This window comes from Rhincodon typus, chromosome 19 (assembly GCF_021869965.1).
Source record: "Rhincodon typus isolate 14 chromosome 19, sRhiTyp1.1, whole genome shotgun sequence".
In the NCBI taxonomy this organism is placed as follows: Eukaryota; Metazoa; Chordata; class Chondrichthyes; order Orectolobiformes; family Rhincodontidae; genus Rhincodon; species Rhincodon typus.
Genome location: NC_063350.1, coordinates 33,302,546 through 33,324,108, shown reverse-complemented (window position 1 = coordinate 33,324,108; position 21,563 = coordinate 33,302,546). Strand labels below are relative to the sequence as shown.

Genomic DNA, 21,563 nt, shown 5'->3' with positions numbered 1-21,563 from the left:
AGAAGTACATAAAACCAATGATAAAAGTTAGTTCAACAAATAGAAATACCAGATGGCAGTGGAATAAAAGACATTCTGATACCTCCTCTTACACTGGTTGAATTCTGCAACTAATTGTTTTGTGCAGAACAATATTAGATTTTGTGCGCGTATGTATTTTTCATACATATTCTACTTGAGAGTAATGTAGTTTTAATATAATTTTAGTGGTTTATGACAGAGACCTCTCAAGATACTGGGTGTAGTCTGGTTGTTCATGTCTGTATGTATCAACGTGCAAAAACATACATGGTTTAAACAATGGCTTTTCCAGAATGTCCACAATTTATAATCAAATGTCTGAGTTAGTCTCAAAGAAATGATGAATGCCCATATGTGCAAGTCAATGACAGAATCTGGCTGACAGGCTAGAACAACGTCAAAATGGCACGGGAAGGCATCAGAGAGTTTACTCAGAGTCTTCACATTCTATGCATTTTAGCAGTTGGACCACCTAACTGGAGCCTAATTGCAGCACTTAAGGGGCAAATTTAGACCAAATCACCTCTGGAGGCATTTTGTCAACATTGGGTGGATCCCACGCAGAGAAATTCTGGAGATGAGAACCTCCAGCAGCAACAAGCACCCCTTGGCAACAACAGCCTGAGCACTATGAACATGCCCAGTAATCCAACCCTCTCCCCAAAATCTCAATTGATTGAACTTGTCTACATGGCCCCAGTGACCTGAACTTTGCCTATCTCCCAAGGCACTTTCACCCTGCAGTCACAGCCTTAGCTATAACCATCACTAGTGGTGGCTTTCCTGAAGCTGTTGAGATGCTGTTCCTCTGGTTGGGCCAATAGTTCTTAAAAACAGGCTATCAACTTTAAATGGATGATGACGCTGGCAGCCACTCAATAGGCCACCACCAGGAATATGCCTCCCTAGGTCCCAGCACTAGTCACAAAAGGGCTGCCTCTCACATTACGTTATGGTGGAGTGTCTTCTGTCATCCCTGTAAATTCAGCCAACTGAGTCAGTGACTGAGAGTATAAACACGAGTCAATTCAAGAGATCAGAGTTTGACTGAAACATTACCAGCAACAACGTTGACAGACTTGTTTGAAGGTCCACAGTAAAGTATACATCTTTTATCTTTGTTTTCCTCGCCCAATGGATAGATTTGGTTGTTATAATCATAATTCATTTTATGAAACCAAAATACGATGTGAACTCCAACCACCGTTTTTCCTGTTCCTACAATGTAAGGTTACTAGTGTGAATATACGTTATGAATACATAACGAACCCTTTATTCACTGTTCAACACATCACACAACAGCATAAAATCAAGCATGTGTACACAGCACTGAACACTTGGTCATTTTGTTCTTGATACCGCAGTTATACACATTTAGTTCTTGCTTCCAGTAAGGCAAAATCTTTATTGTTGAGGAGAAAAAGTATTTTCTTCAAAATAAATAGTAGCCTGTAACAGTATGAAAATTCTTGTTTCTGCCACGAGTAATGCGGCTAATACCACTGCTAAGTAAATCTCCAGCCACCCATTAAAGCATCAATAGCGAATGCAATATTTCTCCTCCCTGTGCCACACATAGGAATTTCTCTATATTTTTATTTTCCTATTTTCCCTCCTTTTTTCCTCGACACCGTAATCCACAGATAGTAGTAGATTTCTGCTGCATCACCCAAACTTTTCATTCTTGAACATTAAGTTTATAATTATTTTGACTTTGGGGAACTGTCTCTCAAATTAATAACTGTGCAACCAAACAGTACAGGCACATGAATTTAGGACTATCATTTGTGTTAAGGATAAACATATTTAAAAATATGATTGGACCAACCAAGCAGTTTCTACATCACAATTTCCAACTGATTTTATGTAGCCTCTGGGGTTAAAGCGTGATCTATTCATAGCTGATCATTGGCTTTTATTTCTTGTCCAAAATATTTGTATATTTACATTTTTTATTCTTCATCTGCCTGGTCTTCTCTTACCTGGTGGTCCTTGAATGAGAGCAAAAGAGCTTCCAAGAGCTTTTTGAACTGCTTGTACTTGGCTTCTATTGAGTTCTTTGTATTCAGGAATGCAGTAGTTGGTCCGGTTCAATACATTTAATGGTGATTCAGGGTTATCTGTTTAAAAGTGTCACGGATTAGTCAATGTTGAGAGAAGAAGTATTAATAAAAGTAAAAATAAATGTCTAGGAATACACTCAAAAGAGAATATTACACATTACAAGTATTCCTCCATGTATTCTCAATATTTCTCTTCATCACAGAATCACAGAAGCAGGAGGTCATCCTTTGGCCCACACATTACCTAATGCCAATCTCCCATTTTTTTTCCCATATCCTTGCACATTATTTCTAACCAAATAGCCACCCAATGCCCTCTTGAATGCCTAGGGAAGACTGAAAGATTATGGCCAGTGCCTCCGCAATTTCCACACTCACTTCCTTCAACATTCTTGGTTGCATCTCAGTCCCTGGGCCTTGTTAACTTAAAGCACCAACAGTCTATCCAACACTTTTCCTCATCAATTTTGAATTTATCTAGTGACAGAGTTTCCTCCTCTGTGTCTATGGCCTGGGTAGCATCTCCACCTTTGGTAAAGATGGGTGCAAAGTATTTATTTAACACTGCAACCATGTCACCTGCCTCCACGTGTAAATCCAATTTTAGATCTCTAATTGGCCATATTCTTCCTCTGACCACTCTTTTACTATTGATTTGCTTATTGAAGACTTTGGGAAACCTGTTTTTATGTTGGCTGCCCGTCCTTTCTATAATTGCTTTTTGCCTCCCTTACTTGTTCTTTTTTAACCTCCCTTCTGAACTTTCTATATATCTTTTAGTCCTGATACCTGTCTTAAACACATTTTTTCTTCTTTTGAAGGGGACTGGCAAGGCATTTGCATGAAGCAGGGGGTTCATTTCAAAAATCTCTTCATATCCATAGAAGAAACAACCACATCAGTCAGATATAGAAAATAAGGTTGATCAGAAGGAGATCAAACACACAAAGTCAACACCCTGTCCTTGTCTTCTACAACTTTGTCCAGTTCCATAACTTCCATATGACCCCTACATCTTCAGCATGGGTCCCTTGGTATTCCTGGGCTCCTGGTGCCTGTAGTGACACTAGAAGCAACAGCTTCTGCTGGCACCACCACCAACAAGCAGATGTAAGCTTCTGATTGGCCAGCAGGACTTTTACCACTGAGACCCTTAATAATGGGAAAGGTCCGACAGTGTTACATTTAGTGCCTGAAGGGCAATTGATTCCATTAAGCCTCCCCAGTGTAATTAAGGGGGATTTCCTACTAGTTCTCTGACCAGTGAAATCTCACCCAATTCGAACACATGTCCTGAGAGTGTGTACTTCAAATACTGCACAAGTGTTTCATGTTGATCAGAAAATGATCATTACTTACTGCACAAGTGTTTCATGTTGATCAGAAAATGACCTGTCTGTTAATTCAAACAGCACAAAACATAAATTTATGAATTTGTACAGTCCAGTCTCAAAGCATTGACTGACTTGAATCAACAAATATTTGCCATCTGATTGATGCATTTATGACCTTAGAGGAGCAGTTCCAGTGTGTTAATGTATTCACAATTTTGGCCGGTTCTGGTTCCTGCAACAATATTTCCCCATTTCATTGTTCATCCACTGTGAACATAATCTATTACAGCTGAAGGAGATAGGATTGAGAGAGGAATTTGCAAGCCAGAAATTCTTTAGCCCATTAACCCAATAACGAATTCACCAGGTTCAATCAGACAAAGTGACAGTCAGCCTGGAAACTGTGGGACACAGATGGGAGGCCAGGTCTGGACCCTAGCATGGACCTGAAGCAAAAACCTTTATTGGCCCCTCATTAATTGCTCCTTTCTAAAGTTTTGTTCTGTGTTGTTGGCTCCCCAGCAACTGCACAGTGCTATATTTTCCAAAGGCCTCCCAAAATTCTGATCAGTGATCAAACTGCACCAAAGTAACTTTCCTTTGATCCCAGGTACTTTGGTGGGCTTTCGAATAGGTGTTCACAACACTTATAATAGCTTTTAGTGCCGCAGTCACCAAATGATTCAGAAAGTGATATGAGAAAATCACAAACGAATTACAAATATAACGTAAGTAATGAAAAATGCAGTTTAAGTTAAAAAAAATTGCTCCAACAACCTCCAATACCCTGAAAACACATTGTAACCATATAATTCCACCATATGTTTATAAATGATCCAAAATGTTAAATAGTTGAAGACTATTCAAGATAATGGTTGCAATACCTTAATACAGTTCAACACTATAACAGGAGACCAGCAACAATGACTATAAAATAAGAAAGACCCACTTGCTTCCTGGGACGCAGATCCTCCAGGGTCAGGTCTGAAACACAGGGTGCCTGTATTAGTGTACAACTGGAGCCTGATATACTCAGTGAGATGAAACGTCCTGGTTTTCAAATGAGTGGAAGTAAATTCCATTGAGCCTCCAAGTAAGGGTCCAGTATCCCAAAGAATGATACAATTGTATCTTTTTTCTAATAAACCTCAAGCTCCAGGGGGGAGAAAAGAAATGTCCTCTCACTAATGTAACCTCAGCATGGTCAATATTAGCTTGATCTCAGCTAACCACAAGGATATTATCCCAAGTATATCAGGGACTAACAATTTTCCATTGACCACATAAGATCAAGTTACACTGAAAGATGAATACAAAAGACTGTTCAGCATTCAGTGACTCTCACAAAAAAAATGCAGCATTTTCTAATCTTGCACTTTTCTGACATGTTATGTGCATTTACTGTTGAATGGTTAGTTGAGTGCAGAAATGTCAGTACAACTGTGAACAAATTAATAGATCTCTTAAAGAAACGTCTTCAAATTTATCATAGAAGCAATGAACATAATCTATTCTTATATTTGGAATAAGTATACAATAAAATTTGATGTTTCCCTTACTTCTGAGAGGTATGGGTTGACCCAATGCTATGTTCTGTGCAAGCCGTGAAGAATATGGAAGATTCTGAATAGCACGTTCTTTGCGTCTGAAAATTTCAAACAGAAGTTATAAGGATTGTGAGTCTAGCAATTACAACAAGTCTGAAGAGGAGGGTTAACTTTGGCATTATCTCCTTACAGATGCAAACTAACCTCATGTGTATTTCTGCACTTCCTGTTTTTATTTCACAGTGAGCTTTCAGCTTCCCAGCCCTAGTACTCTTTCCTGAAACCCCTCCTCACCCTTCTTTCCGCAAGATGCTCCTTACACCTCCCTGATCAAACTTTTAATCACCTGCCATCACACTCACATGGCCGAATGTGAATAAGGTTAAAACACACTCCCGTGAAACACTTTCAGATATTTTCTAACATCTATATAAATGCAAGTTGCTGTTGCTGACCAAATCAGCGACCGTTTTGAGGGCTTTTCCAGCAGGGGTATGAATCAGAAGTACAGGATAATGTGCCAGCATCTGTGCAATATAAAGCCATACTCTTTCCTGGGTGAGACATGATACTACGGAAAATATGGAGGCCTTTGTATAAAATCTAACTTTGGACATTCTTTTTATGGATCTACAGCCCCTAGGTTCAATGGTACAATCAGAAAATATTCCATTGGAATCCCAAAAAGATTGCTAAAACTACAGTCAATCTTGAGAGAAACTATTAAAGAGACAGAAATGTTACAAGATTGCAAGTGCCCTCTGACTACTGTCACATGATCCATACTGTGTCAATTCTTGGAATAATTCGTCAATGTGAACATGACTCATCAATTTCTCTTCCCACATTGGTTGTCCAGTTGCACCTGACCTCCTCTCCTTTTGCTCTCCTCCTCATATACAGTAGCTTGTTGCTCGTAATCAAGCAATTCCATAACAATCCCTTGGTCCTTCCGGTTAACTGGCTGCAAACGCCACACAAGACTAATTCTACTAACTCACTACATCCGTCTTTTCCAACAGTCCTGAACAGTTCAAACATCAAGTATTATAGATGCCCACTAAAGCAGTCTCCCAGCTCATTCATGTGCTTTATTGTAATTGTGCTGGGTTCTGAGTTGATAACCATGTCTCATGAGGCACAATTGTAAACTATAAACAAATTTGCTAAATTAAATCATCTCCATCCCTGAAAACCTAGGATATAACAAATGGTGCTGCAACACAAACATTGTGAATGTTGTCAGGAAATATTTACAGATCAGATTTTCACAGAGCAACTGTACACTTTTTGTAAGTATTAAGGTAAAAGGTACAAGGTGGTTCTGTGATATGTTGGATTTTCCATTCTGATGTGGAGAAAACCAACTAGTCCTACATGTGGAAATTCACCCTATTCCCATCTCCAGCCACTTATACCAGGACCAGAAAGAAGGGTAAATTAGATGCACACATGCAGCATTCCAGTTCTTACTGGTATGAATGTGGGTGTGAACATGTTAAACCTTGCACAATTTTGATGGAATCAGGTGGCTTCCGAAGATAATGAGGTTCATACCAGCCCAGAGGTGTAAAGTACATGAGGCACTCCTGTCTTGGAATGTGGAACTTTTTGATTGATTAATTCAAATGTCAATATATAATGCTGCATGATAAGCTAAACATGTTTTGTTGCAATGTTTGCAGCTAGGACGTTGCTCTAAATAGAGAAGAGACCATTAAATTGTCAAACATTGTTAAAGTGGAAAAGGGGTTAAATACATTACAGCACTTCCTTAGAGAGCTGCATGGGGTGGCTCAGTGGTTAGCACTGCTGCATCACAGTACCAGGGACCCGGGTTTGATTCCAGCCTCGGGTGACTGTCTGTGTGTAGAGTTTGCGTGGGTTTCCTCTGGGTGCTCAGGTTTCCTCCCACAGTCCAAAGATGTGCAGGTTAGGTGGATTGGTCATGTTAAATTGCCCCTTACTGTTCAGGGATATCCATGAATTAGGCATGGGAATGCAGCGTTACAGGGATAGAGTTGAGCCGCTCTTCAGAGGTCAGTGTGGACTCATTAGGCTGAATGGCCTGCTTCCACACTGTCGGGATTGTATACATTATCTAATGGATAAAAGGTTCTCTGCCTTGAAGAATAGTCATATATAAATTTATCTGGCAATTGTTCCCTGAACAGATGGCCAATGGCTTTTAAATATTTTGCTCTGGATGCATTGTTGACACAGTTGTGCAATTCATTTTGATTATGTATGCTTAACTAAATTCCAAACACCACCAATGGATTTAGCTCAGTACAGGATGTATAAACAAAATTCACTCTGTATTGCAAACTAGTTGTCTAGCCAATTGAGTCAACCAATAACCCTACCCCCCACCAAATGTTCCACTCCTACAAACTTTCACAAAACTGGACAAAACAAAAATTCATTTTATCATGGTTGACAGCCATAGTACTTACAGATCAGGAAGTAGTTTGGGAATTATTTCCACAACAAACATTGTATCCTCCTGGAATATTTCATTTGGGATCATATCCATAGTGGTTTTATGCACAGAAAAGATTGTCTTGATGTGGGGCTCTCTCTCAAGTTTAGGACCATCATTTTTAAACTCTTCAGTCACGGCATGTGCTACCCAAATGTAACTGTCAGGGTCAATGTTCAACTCTGAGGAGTTTTCTGATACATGAAGGGCCTTAAAACTTTGATGAAGAGGCTCATCATTTCTGGTCAGGTTCCTTTCTGGTTTGATTTTCAGGCCTCGACACCGGATACACAGATAGCAATTAGTCAGGGCACTTTCAATGTGCCAGTTTTCACAAAATTCTTTAGGAATACAGAATGAGCCCTGCAGCTTCCTGCCATTGGTATCCTCCCTCATCCAACTTATTTTAACATCATAAATGACTATAACTTCATTCTCGCATACAGCACTTGATGCAGATTCCATTGCACACAATGGTCCCCAGATTTCTTGGTATTCCTTTGCATTACTATAGATCTTTTGAGGTGACCTGGTGGCATATTCTGAGAAACATATCACAGGATTTTCTGCATGTTCAATACAAATCTCAAAGACCGGAGTTATACTCAACAACTGCACAGCTGGCACCAAAAAACCATTCTTTATATCCGTGCTCAGCTGCAATTGCAATGCATCACCATTTTTCACCTCCAGAGAAATGTGCACATAATGTGAAACTGAAGAAAGTTGGCACTTGCTTACATCTATCTTTCCAAAATGCCCTTGCTTGCCATTCGATAAGACACCTTGACTGTTCTCCAGAAGAAGAGCAGCCACTTCAGAAAATTTTTCCGACCTGACTGCTTGCACAAATTGCTGCCAAGTGTTAGCATTAATAGTACGGACATGTGGGTTGTCAAATGGTGTAGGTGGAAGAATAGAATTTCTTGTTGTTTCTAAGCAGTAGATTCTTTTCCTCCATGTTAACTTCATTGATTTTGTTCTCTCATTATAGGCAGGTTGATCCACCAGCTGCAGAGTTCTGTAATTTATATCGTGGAGCTCTGATAGAGCATCATTTTTCAAAGGGAATATAACCTTGAAGTATCTGGTTAACGGTTCAACATCAACAGCGAATACCAGCTTTTGCACCACTTGACTTCTAAGTTGTGTTGCAAAGTAGAGGCATTGAGCCTTTTTTTCATAATTTGAAGCCTTCCTATTCTTTTTGTTGAAATCAGTACATAATTTGTCAATTTCCTTTTTGCTGTATGGAAGATTTTCTTCCCTGCAGAGGGTCATGGCAAGGAGACGTTGGATAATAATGTCCAGATATCGGCGAATGGGTGAAGTGGCCCAAGTATAGGCTTCAAGGTGCAGAGAGTAATGTCCTTGCTTTGACATAGATGTTGAGCTGGAACGAGCGAAGAAGGATCTGAGCATAAGTTTTCTCAATTCCATCGTTACTGGTGCAAGATTTGGGTGGATATCATCTGTTGCAATGAAATCTGTCAACTTGTGAATGTCATTATCCTCAGCTGCTTTTATCAGGCTGTTCCACAAAGAGGACAAGATCTGAAATTTCTCACAAGGTGGAGATTGAAAATTTGGTGCGATGCCAAAATGGTGGGAGAGATGAACAGAAAGGGAAATTAAGTTTTTGTGCTTATTTTCAAGCTTGGCCATCTCCTGAGGTGCAGGAAATCCCTGGCATCTCAAAGGTGTCACACACATTGTTTTCATCTTATTGGTCAAGAATTCAGCAACAAAGCTATTCATCATTATCATTAGTTCTTCAATCATCTGCTGGGATTTTCTATTTCCTGGGTGCCTGTCTTCATCTGCCTGATCATAATAGCAATCATCTTGAAGTCGACATTTTCTATGAATTCTGGAGAAGTGAAAGGCTGTTGCAACTGAATCTTCCAAAGTGTCAAATCTCAACTCACTTCTACTGAAACAGTTGAGGATACACTCTGCTTCATCGTAGGAAAGTTTTCTATCTGATTGAATAACAGAAAGTGAAAAGTTTGCTTTAACAACTTTGTCTGTACCCTTTTGTACAACAACAAACAGAGAGATGACCTTGCGTGGTTTTCCAGGTAGTAGGCTGCAGACTTCTTGACTGAGCTTTGGTGGAAGCATATGAATTGGATCTCTGCCAGGTGGATAATGAGTAACTCCACGCTTCAATGCTTCACCATCTAAGAAACTACCCTTTGGCACAAAGCTTGCTACATCTGCGATGTGAATCCCTATTTCATAATTTTCACCTAAGTCTCTCACACTGATAGCATCATCAAGATCCTTGGAACTCTCATGATCCACAGTGAATGTTAAATACTTCTGACAGTCCTTTCGATTCCCGTCCAAAATATTTCTAATCTGGCTGCATTCTGCTACCTCTTTGAAAACTTCTTTTGGATAGCTGTCATGAACTTGATATTCCAAGTTCAGTATTTCCATTCCTTGATCCATTGTTACTGCTGCAGGAAGCATTTTAGTTACAATTCCCAGTGGAAAGTAAAAACAGCTACGCCAGCATAGTAGTTCAACTACAAAGAAATAATTCCTCCTTATTTCTTCAGTAAGACGTATAGTTTGCGTTGTCACAATTTTGTCTTTTTTGCGTTTGCGAATAGGGATTCTGTTACGAGACTTTTTATCCACTGGTGGTGTGTAGATTTTTGTAACACATTTATTGACAGGGACCATTACATGCAGATCATATTCATCAACTGTGCAGATGAAGATTCTTGGCAGATCGCCTGCCTTCAGTACTCCAACCACTTTTCCACTTAGATTAGTATTATCAACTTGGCCTGAGTCCTGGTCCAGAATTTCAACTAAAACTTGATCACCAGGGAATGACTGTCCACAGTTAACGCGACCTTTTATTTTAATGTGTACAGACTGAGGATCGTCGAGGGTGACAGCATAGCCTTTGTAAAATTTTTCCATGATTATCTCACATCGCTTATATTTTGAAGGCTGAGTTGATAGCAGCCTCTGCAACAAATGTAATGGATAATCTGTGTACTGTACGTTTTTCTTCTTCTGTAAGGACTGAGTGGATACTGTTGGAATTTGATTATTGATATTCTCCTCTGGTTCTATTTCGTCTGCTACAACTATATCCATCAGTCCTTCTTCTGTCACTGTTAATGTAACATTCTTGCTCTCATCTAAAAGTTCTTGTAGTATTGGATCAACATCCTTTTCCGAATAACAAGAATCATTGTCACTTTCATCTTCCTCCTTACAAGCCCATTTCTCAGTGTCGATAACAGCCTGTTTAATCTGCCCCATTGTGAGATCCTCTGGGTAAATGCTTCGATTATCAATAGACTCCTGAATGTACTTTTTCCAAATTTTGCTGCATTTTCCAACTGAGCAAAGAGCCATTGCATCACCAACAACAATCACAAGAGATTGGGCTCGTGTCATTGCAGTGTTCAAAACCCGAGACTGATTGAAAAACTCCAAACTCGCACTCTTTGAAGAAATGCTGCTTTCACAAGTGTGCACTGTAGAGATGATCATCACTCTGAACTGTTTTCCTAGTTAAGAGAAAGAGCAAAAAAATTACCCAATGTGAAGTCACAATTGCTGTAAATGTGTATCAAATATTTCTTGTATTCATTCACAGGATGAGGGCATAGCTGGCTAGGCCAGCATTTCTTGGCAAAATATCCAAATGCTTCTTTCCTTAGCTAGTGTGTTGACATACTCTGTTATTAAGACGTGTAGTAGGATTCAGGAAGATGCCAGAAAGTTCCCACAAATGTCTCTATTAAAAATCAGGATGCACAAGCCTTCTTGAAAAGAGGTGAAGTGCATGTCTCTCCAACTCTCCAGTAGGTATCTGAGCTCCCCTACGCCCCACCTCTTCTGCTGTGCAAGGTTCCATACATTCTCTTGGGAGAAAAATCACTTTTTTTTTTAAAACTTTCTCTGTCTGACTCTTTTATATCTCCCGCTAAGTTCCACCCGTATTTTTCAACCTTTGCTTCATGTACATGCTTTAAATCTGATTTTTTTTTAATTTACCCACATGTTATGAACCAGACCAAACCCCCTCAAAGCTTGCCTTGACATTAACATTTTCTTATTTTGAAGGCAAGTGCTAGGCATTGCAATACTGGTGCAAAACTGATCGAACTACCAGACTTGAAGCAAAATACACTTTATTCATACACTATAATTAAATTATAATAAAAGAAAGAAGAAACCAGAATAATTTAACTCTATTGGAAACAACAGGATAATAGATTATTTAACCACTAAACAGCAACTGTTTCAATATAGTAACATCACATAAATACACTCCTGGCAGAGACAAATCCAGTAAAATAGATTATCTCACATGCAATTCTAGCAACAGGAAGAGGACTCCCAGCTTTTAGCTGTAACAGAGGAAGGAAAAATAGCTTCCACATCCAGCTTTAGCAACTGCTACTGAAAAGTTAAAAATCCTGGTTCTGTGAGAGCTTGACCCCATCCATTCAAGCTGCTTCTATTGTTCCAATTTTAAAAAAAAACCCTAAGGCCTCAAAAATTGTTTATTAGCTCTGAAATGACTGCTTGCCACCTCTCTCTCAATATTTCTTCAAAAAAAAATTCGGACAAAAATCAAGCTATAATATCATCTCGCTTGAAACCTGTGCATGCTGGCTGGCCAGCATTTATTGCCGATTCCGAGGTGCCCTTGAGAAGGTAGTGGTGATCTACCTTCTTGAAAGACTGCAGTCCATATGCTGGGTAAATTCACACAATTTAGGGACTGAATTCCCACAACAGCGAAAGAAAGGAGATATATTTCCAGGTCAAGATAACTGGCTTGAAGGGTAACTTGCAGGTGGTGGTGTTCCTATCTAACTGCTTCCCTGGTCCTTTTAAATGGAAGTGTTCATGGATTTGGAAGATGGTGTCTAAGGATCTTTAGTGAATTTCTGCAGTGCATCTTATAGACAATATACACAGATACTACTGAGCATTCTTGGTGGAGGGAGTGGATATTTATGGATGTGGTGCCAATCAAGTGGGCTGCTTTGTCCTGGATGGTGTCAAGCTTTTTGAGCTTTATTGAAGCTGCACCAATTCTGGCAATTGTATGCCATCATACTTTGCACTTCTGCCTTGTAGACGGTAGACAGGCATTAGGAGTCAGGAGGCGAGTTGTGCGCCACGGTTTTCCTAACTTCTGACCTGCTTTTGTAGTCACTGTGTTTGTGTGGCATATCAAGTTATGTTTCTGATCAACAGTAACCCTCAGGATGTTGATACTGGGGGATTCAGTGATGGTAACACCACTGAATGTCAAGGGGAGGTGGTAAGATTTTTTGGTGATGGTCATTGCCTGGCATTTGTTTGGTGCAAATATTACTTTCCAACTGTCAGCCCAAGCCTGGATATTGTCCAGATTTTGTTGCATTTGAAAATGGACTGCTGTCGTATCTGAGAAGTCACGAATGGTCATGAACATTATGCAATTATTGGCATTATGATGGAGAGAATATCATTGATAAAGCAGCTGAAGGTGGTTAGTCTTAGGACACTACCCTGAAGAAGTCCTGTAGAGATGTCCTGCAGGTGAAATGAATGACCTCCTACATTCACAATCATACTGTCTTTTATAAGGTTCTGCTGCAGATTCTTGTAGTTGGCAGTCTTTCCCAATGAATAAATATATAAATGTTGGAAAGTTATATTTTTTAAAATTTGAATTCTACTTGAGATAGAATTTGACATGCAATACTCTTAAATTTCCAGAGACTGAGAACATCGCATCTTGATTTTTTAAAATCTTGAACGCCTTTCAAGTATCTTCAAAAGTGATTTCTTAAATGTGAGCTTTCTTACCTATATACATAGACCTAAACTGAAAATGAACTTAAAAGGGGGTAACATGCTGTTTGTGCATATTCACTGACTTCTATAATTGTTTAAAATAGTTACAACTCATTTAGAACCACATTAGGGGTTTTTTGACCTCAGTAGAAATGGGAGTAGTTTCTCAACAGGTGAGAGAATACCCAAATGCAATATCAACATGAAAAACATGTTAAAAACTTTCTGATAGTTCAATCAGTTATAAATTCACCTACCTTGAATATTGAAAACATTCTCTACAGTTACTAATGAGTATCCACATTGCCTGAGTTTGTGCCTCATGCACTGAACCTAAATTAAACAAAAATTAAATGTGCAATTAATGTTATTTTGTTTCTTGACTGCAATAAAGTAAGCCTTTCTAAATGAACTGAAAATTTGAGTTTGCAACACAAAAAGTACATCTTCAACTTCCTAATAAGGAACTCACGCGTTCCTTATTTCAGGCATGTAATGTAGATACATGAATAATTTTCAATGTTAGTTTTCAAACAAGGACAATGTCACATGGAGAAGGAAACACTGAGCAGTAACTCATTGCACAACACACAACTGATTTTTAAAAAACAGTGGTGATTTTTAAAGATTGTTTCTTGGCACCAACACATCAAGTTATTGACAAGGAACGAGGGGTCCTCTACCGCAATTTATCTCTATTGAAATTGAGGTGAGAGTTTGTGTTACGTAACCCACATTTTCTCAAATAATCTCACTACTTTAGCCTAAGAGAAGCTGCATTTTAGTTATAGTCCTGATACCAGTTCTAAATTTATCTGCCATGAATTTAAAACTGTGGTCCTAACATACTTTTTAATACAATATTTTTTGCTCATTTGACTGTTTGACTTAGATTAACAGGTTTGATTGTTTGAGTTTCTTATTTTCTGAGGAATAGCAATTAGGCGAAAAACAAACTGTTTTTAAAAAATGTATCTCAAGACACTCATTTAATGTATAATCTCTCAATTAATTGCAACTCTACAGGGCTTTTTGTCATCCCGTGATCTGTATCATCTAGAAAGCCATATGTTTCAATTGCATGGGAGATTCCACACATGTATGATTCACTCAAAATCAAAGGCAGAAGTAGGTAGATTTGTGTTTCAGATTCACACCGCATTCCTTTACTAGCAAAAAGGGGATCAATTGCAAAGAGTTGGGATGTCTGCATCCAGGTCCCACTCATCATTTTTAAAGCTCTCTGGAGTCTCCCCAGCTCATTGAATTCCAGCCTCTATGCAGATTTTCTCTTCTCAGTCGGAGAGTTTTCAATTCCACTTCAGTATAATTCGCTAGCTATGGAAGCAGCAAATTAATGGTCAGGTGGATGCTAATCTCACAGCAGCCAACTAACAATCTGTTTGAATATCAAACACCAAGAGACAAGAGTGAGCCTTGCGTCAAATATAGTCATTACCTTCATGGTTAGGAAATAAAACAAAATCGTTATTTAATTATTTAATAATGAACAACAGCATAATAACTGAGTTAAAAGACTTGTTCATACTGCAGAATAATCTTATGCAGCTCACAGTGGTTACAATAGGAGAAATGTTTTACAATTGTAAACCAAAACTAGATGAGAAATTAAACACTTATTTCCAAGAAACAAAGGACAAAACAAGTTGATTGCTGAGATTCTAATAAAATAACATCGACAAAGTTGGAAGAATTTGATTGAACTTGCCATAGTTAGACTTGGAACCTGAGATTGTCGTAACGGAGAGCAACAAGGAAATGAACACAACTGATAAAAGATCTTGCTGCAGGTTTCATTTCTACCTTGTACAACAGATCCTCTCTAAGTTATGTTGTCCCTGAAACTATGGCAGATGGAATACTTGCATATTTATCAAGTTTCTGGATTCTTGGAATTCTAAAATAAAAACAGAAAAGAAGTATATTTCCCTAGAGCTACGGGGCCACATAGTCTTCCAAGATAACAATAATATAATCAGAGAGAATTATGCTTTTAGTGTGTAAGGTTACTTTTTGTAATTTGTTATTTCCACTGAGACTGAAGGGCACGGTGAATTCACAAACTGGTTTTACATTGCTGGTCTCAGGTCTGGATTCAGCTCAGCTGGGCTGGAATCTCTTTTCCATTAGTTCACAGTGTTCTTGCAGGAGATCTTTTCTGCTGGTTCAAAGCAGGCTCACCTTATAAGGATAAAAGTAGGACTATATGGCACTAATTTGCACAAAGTTTGGAAACAGGTCATGGGGACCACTGCGGTAAGGCTCAGAAAAAACCTTTCTTTGATTCTGTGAAAAAGACAGAAGACGTACTCTTCTCAGAATATAAGGCTCAGAAATATTTGGGGTAAATATTAATTTTTTCAGTCTGTCTTTGATTTTTACTACACTTGATTCAAGGATATTTAATATTGCTGAACCAAACATAAAGTCAAGGTCAATTCCGATATCTCTCTTTCCATGATATGTTCACAATCCAGCAAAAATCATTTTTTGAGTTTTTTACAACATGTTCCTGGCCAGAAACATTGGTCTTGATTTTGTAGTTAAAGATAAATGCACAGAGTGTGCTGTACACCTCACCAACAGTTACACACAAGGAAGTTAGTCCTGTTTGTCATACAAAGATATAACTGTTGTCATAGTTCCTTGAACAGTTAGGAATAAACAAAAATTGGTTCCTAAAATCTCTTAAAGCTAATTAGTCCTTTTCAAGTTGTTAAACGGGTTCAGTATATATTCTAAAATGCATTACCTGAAATCCTTCAGAAGATACAACGCACACTGAGCTTTGATCCAATTGTCCCCACTCCACAGGCCAGTTCTTCAGAACTGACTCTACATTTTCAACAACTTGGAGAATTTCAGTCTCATTATACCAGGATAATTTGGAAGAGTTGAAACTGCTGATCCCAGGAACATGGCAAAATATCAAAGGGTAGAACTGAGGATGAGGTAGAATGTTTCCACTTGCTTGAATGGTATCAGCCTTTAGCGGATAAAAGTGCGTTGACACAAAGTGAATGATCTCCTTTACCGATCTATAGTTTTCCCTGAAGATTATGCGGCTTTTGGCTGCTTTGTCATGTTTTTCCTTCTGATAAAACTGGAACAGACGATTGAGCAAGGTGTAGTCTGCCATCTCACTACTTTTGATGGAGAAAAGTTTGGGTGTCATTTGCATGTGATCTCCTGCAAGAACGATTCGTGTTTCATTGCTAGCTAGGGCCAGTGGAATCAGTGCATCACATTCCAACATCTGAGCTGCTTCATCAATCAGGATGTGTGTAAAAAAGCCAACGGGCAATTTGAGTTCAGAAAACAATTTTGCCTCCATGCAAGTGGTGATGACTATACGGTATGATTCCAAAGTACTTCTGTCAGGCAAAACAAATGAATTATTCAAAATTAAACAATATTGTTTTGTGATGGGATCAGTATGAATGGGGTTTTGCTTCACGTATTTCATTCGAAGTGGTCTTCCTTGAAGATTTCCTGCATCCACTTGGAAATGAAAATAATCCTTGACATACAGATCTGCAGCACTGAAATGACAGGCCAAACAATAGTGAACTCATTAATTAGACTGAAGCAGTTTATTTAGGATCTTAAAATACTTTTAAATTTACACATCTATTTGCTGAAGGGCTACATTGATGTTAATACAGTGACATGTGTTATGCAGTTTTGTGTTTTTACAGGATCTAAAAGACAATTGAATTTAAAGTCGAGAATTAGAAGTATCATTCTATTTAATCATTAAATGTGGGCACAAGTTCAAAATTGGTGGAGATTATTAAACAGATCATCAATTTCTGCCCTATATAATTTCTATGTTAAACTTTAAAAATATAAGCTTGCAATAGCTAACAGTTCTCAACTTTTTGTGCTGTGAAATTGATTGACTTCTCTGGCAAATAAATGTAGAAGGAACTGCTTTAGTTCCACATGAATTCTCATTTTAACTATTAGGGATAGAGATGCAATAATATATCAACTGACGACAGACTGAAATTCTAATATCGGCTGGATTTTGTGGGGTCCATTGGAATGGGCAAGATGGCAGACAGGGACAGAGATTTGCACAGGACACTGTGTCAGTATGCTATAGCAGGAAAGCTCCATGATCAATTAAGACGGCAAAGGAAAAATAACAAAATGGGAATCTGCATGACAGATTGGAGTCTCTAAAAGGGAAACATTTTGGAATCTGCCTTCAAGAAAGGGAAAGGAAGCAGCAAAGTAGGAGTCATCCACCCTGTTCTTCTTAATCTTCATGCTGGAGATGCCCGAAACAGGTGAATATCATGCTACACATGATCAGGAGGAGGCAGTACTAAAGCAAGTGCACAGGCTGTAGCCTTCACTGAATCCACCGGGATGATGCAATTGTTAGATTGAGATATCTCAGAGTTCAGTTGAACACATCGATACCACTAAATGATCTTGTTTAACAGCAGAGGAATCTACTCCTTAATCATGAAACATTATTTTGTGTTTGAACAACAGAAATTCAGTTGTTAGAGATTTAACCTGCAGAGGCTTTGTAAAAAAAAATCCTGCAAGAAAATATCCAATTCTAATAGCGGGCTGGCTGCCCTGTAAATATGGTGCCAGTTCCTGCACAGCTATGAGATGGTGCAGACTTTCCAGTGTCGGGGCTGCCCCACACCAAATGATTCAACAGCAAGCACTAATTGATCAATCTCTAAGTAATGAGGTTTAGCCAAGTGTCTCAGATTCCCCGATAACCTCTCTGCCCATTGATGGTAGCCCTAAAATGGACCCCTTCAGTTTACTGAGCTTCTTTCCATATTTACAATCCGTTTGCAAAAATTACTCTGTATTGTTAGTCCATTTGGCTCAACAGCTGGTTTGCAAAGCCAACTGTGCGGATTCAATTCCCACACTGCCTGAGGTCACCGTCAAGGTTCTGCCTACTCACCATTACCCCTCACCTTAGGCATGGTGACACTCAGGTTAAACTCACCACCAGTCAGCCTTCTCCAATGACAGAGTGGGACTACGGTGACTTTGCCCTTTAGTTTTAAAGAATGAAATATCACTAACTGAGACTTTAAAATTACCAAGAATGATGAGTCTGATGTTAATTCAAAAATGTTATTTGTTGTTGTTAAATGTTTCCTTAATGAAAGAATTCCCATATTGTTCTTTTGTAAACACAGAATAACACACTACTCACCTGTTAGTGTCAGTGCATAACAGTAATCTAGTGTTTGGTTTCTTCACTATTTCCAAAGCAGCTGTTGCCAAGGTAAAAGTCTTTCCAGTTCCAAATGGCCCATAAATTAGAAGAGGAGGCGCTGATTTTCCCCCAGATGTTTTTCCAGCTATGAAGGCAACAGCAGCTCGTTGCTTCTGGTTTCCGGTCAGAATAGGATCAGTAAACTGAGGAATGGAACAGTTGACAATATCTGGAAAAATAATCTGCTCATTTGGAAGTTTATCCACAGCTTGGTGCCTGAAGCAGAAAGGAAGCCGGTCTAATTGGAACTGAATCTCTACATTGTGGTGGCTTCCTTTGTGGAAAGCGAGCTCAGTGTGGCAACGCGGTGACAGCTTCAGAGCAATGCGATTTTCAGCGGTAGCTTCACAAATGATGGCAGCCTCATAAACAACGTTGTGTGAAGATGGACTTGGTGCTAACAGCACAGTATTAACTGCCCTCTTGAACAGGAAGCCTTCATTTGAATCAGTCAAAGCAGTAGGGGGTGGGAAAATGGCAAATAATTCTCCGTCGTGTGCAATCATTAATCCTTCAAATACATCTTCCAACATGTCAGTGATAAAAACGGTTGCTGTTAGACTGAGCCTAACAGGGAGAAATTCGAGAATTATGATTAACGCACTAGTCTTTACTGTTTACTATAAGTACTTATGCAATCTAGCACAGATGTGCACTGCAGAAACTGCTTTATTCTAAACTGGGTGTACGAAACAATTATAGCTCTCAGGAATTTTTTTAACTGAACTGGTGAGCTGCAGACATCTGCCTAGAGTACGCAGGCAGCTCGCCAGAGAAAAGGATATCAATTTTTGGCACTTAGTCATCAGAAGTGGCCTCAGATAGGTCCTGGGAGGGGCAATGGCTGGTAGATGAAGGGGTTAGAGATCAGTAGAGGGATTGGGTAGTGATTGGTAGTGGAGGAGGGAGTGTGGTGACCGCGAAAGGCATTATCAGTGGAATTCTGGCTCAGCTGGAAGTTACTGCACTGGCCCAGTTTTGGGGTGATGTCAGAACCCTTCTTCCCATGGCATTTCACTCTAGCCCCATCCAGTTTGTTTTGTAAAATAATGTGTTGATTTATCAGGGGTCCAGGCTGCTTCCTTGAATTTCTCGTTGGGATTCAATAATATCCCATCGATGGTTTATTTGACTTTCCATGCTGCACTGGGTCCTGATTGAGACTGGCAGGGTGATCTTCTGGTTCATGGAATGTCTATCTCTTGTCTGGCTCTCTGAGGAGATATCCCTTTTTATAGGAGGGCAAAATTTCTGTCTCTTACATGCTAGACCAGAAAATCCTGGAAATAGTAGAGCAACAGAGCAGCTAGTTCATTAGGCTTCGGGTGAGTTCCGTAGTCAGCTATCAGTTAAAAGGGGAAAATTCATGAAGCTCCTAAGAAACTTCAAAACCCACAGTTTCTCATGTCTGGAAAGTTTAGCACCTCATCTTTCTTAAGTAAGTGCTCATGCTGTGCCCTACTGAAGAGAGATACACGGAATTTCAGCAGAATAGCTGTGGTCTAATGAATCAGGGTTTCATAAAGCAAAGAACAGCAAATGCTGGAAATCAGAAACAAAAATCTGAAGAAAGGTCTCTGAATCTGAAACATTAACTCTGCTTTCTCTCCACAGAACTGCTGAGTTTCTCCAGCAATTTCTATTTTTTGAATCAGGGTTTCACTTCCCCAAACAATGAGACAGCCTTTGGAACAGGAGACAGATGCATACTAATCAGATTGGCTTCATCTTATATGCAAAGCACATGTGTTTGCCAACAGAATAAATAGATTGCCAACAGAATAAATAGAATGCAGAGTGTTTTACAATATGGGGGAGATGTAAACAAATACCTACACTAACTGGAACAAACCTTAAGGTGTGCCAGCCAATAATAAATGTAAATCTGATGGTCAGAAATAGATTAAATTTGAAAAAAATAGAAACATTAGAGCTGCTGTAGCATAAATTCAAGTAAATCTAACAGATAAAGTCTGCAATCTTGCAGGACTTGCAAAGGCTAATGAAATAGATGCCATTATCATCATATAGAACACCATCATCTTCAGGAACTGACTGTTTCTCCGTTTAGATCCAAATTGGCTAATTCTCTCTCTACTGATTTTGGGCTTGAGCAAGACATTTTGTTGTAGATACTGTCTCAACATCTTTCTCATCAGATACGTTACCTTGAAACTACATCTTCTTCAGCTTGTTCCTCTTGATACAAAAAATTATGCATTCTTTCTCTGTAATTCACACGTGTTATCGGAATGTTTGCCATATCTTTGACTTTATATTCCAATGATAAAGCAGGTGGCTTGTATTCCTGCAGCACCAGAAGTTCATTCTCAGTTCTCTCCATGCAAGGCACAATTCTCCGATTGCCACTGTGCCACCTCTCCAGATCGACAAATTGGACGTCATTGTTTGGGTTTTCAGGTGGTCGGAAAGCATTCATTTCACTGATGTAAATCTTCCTGACAAGGACAGGTCGGCTTCCAAAATCAAAAATAACCCACTGGTCATAAATTCCTAAGTTCACAGCTTCAAATGAGACCCCAATATGATAGGAAGTTTCTGATGACCGGAATTTGATGCCTTCAGCAATAGAACATTTCTTTGGTAAGTCTTTTCCTTCTAATGAGAACACTGCACCCGGGGCTCTCTTCAGCAGTGCAACAAACAACAATGGTTTCTACATACAACAATAAAATAGAATTAGTGAAATTCTTCATCCAATTCAGACATAAGAGTATCAACATTTTTTCAGAGAATAAGGAACAAAATAAGGACAGCCTGTGAGACAACATTTCAGATCATTCAGACAAGGCTACTCTTCAACAAAAATTACCAGCTTCATTCAGAGAGCTCACAGAAAAGATCAGTTTCTGAAACGTAGCACCTCCTACTTGTACCCAAGTCTCTTTGAGCTTAAGAATGAGTCACATTGCTGGGCCAAAGACAGGAAAATATACTGCTACATTTATCAGTGTTCAACCTGCTTTGGGGCTGTTCGATAAC

The 21,563-nt window shown here is 39.1% G+C and overlaps 1 protein-coding gene across 3 annotated transcripts in view; it reads right to left on the bottom strand.

The window, feature by feature from the left end:
- helz2a (helicase with zinc finger 2a) overlaps positions 1-21,563 on the bottom strand; it is a 102,518-nt gene that overhangs the window by 55,520 nt on the left and 25,435 nt on the right. For all 3 annotated transcript variants that reach the window (XM_020534473.2, XM_048608226.1, XM_048608227.1), the window contains 8 exons: positions 20,729-21,237; positions 18,498-19,127; positions 16,050-16,839; positions 13,534-13,609; positions 7,422-10,986; positions 4,978-5,063; positions 2,004-2,141; positions 1,081-1,239 (listed from right to left, as the gene is read on the bottom strand). In XM_020534473.2, coding sequence (XP_020390062.2) covers positions 1,081-1,239; positions 2,004-2,141; positions 4,978-5,063; positions 7,422-10,986; positions 13,534-13,609; positions 16,050-16,839; positions 18,498-19,127; positions 20,729-21,237 — 5,953 coding nt within the window. The remainder of the gene's footprint in view (positions 1-1,080; positions 1,240-2,003; positions 2,142-4,977; positions 5,064-7,421; positions 10,987-13,533; positions 13,610-16,049; positions 16,840-18,497; positions 19,128-20,728; positions 21,238-21,563) is intronic.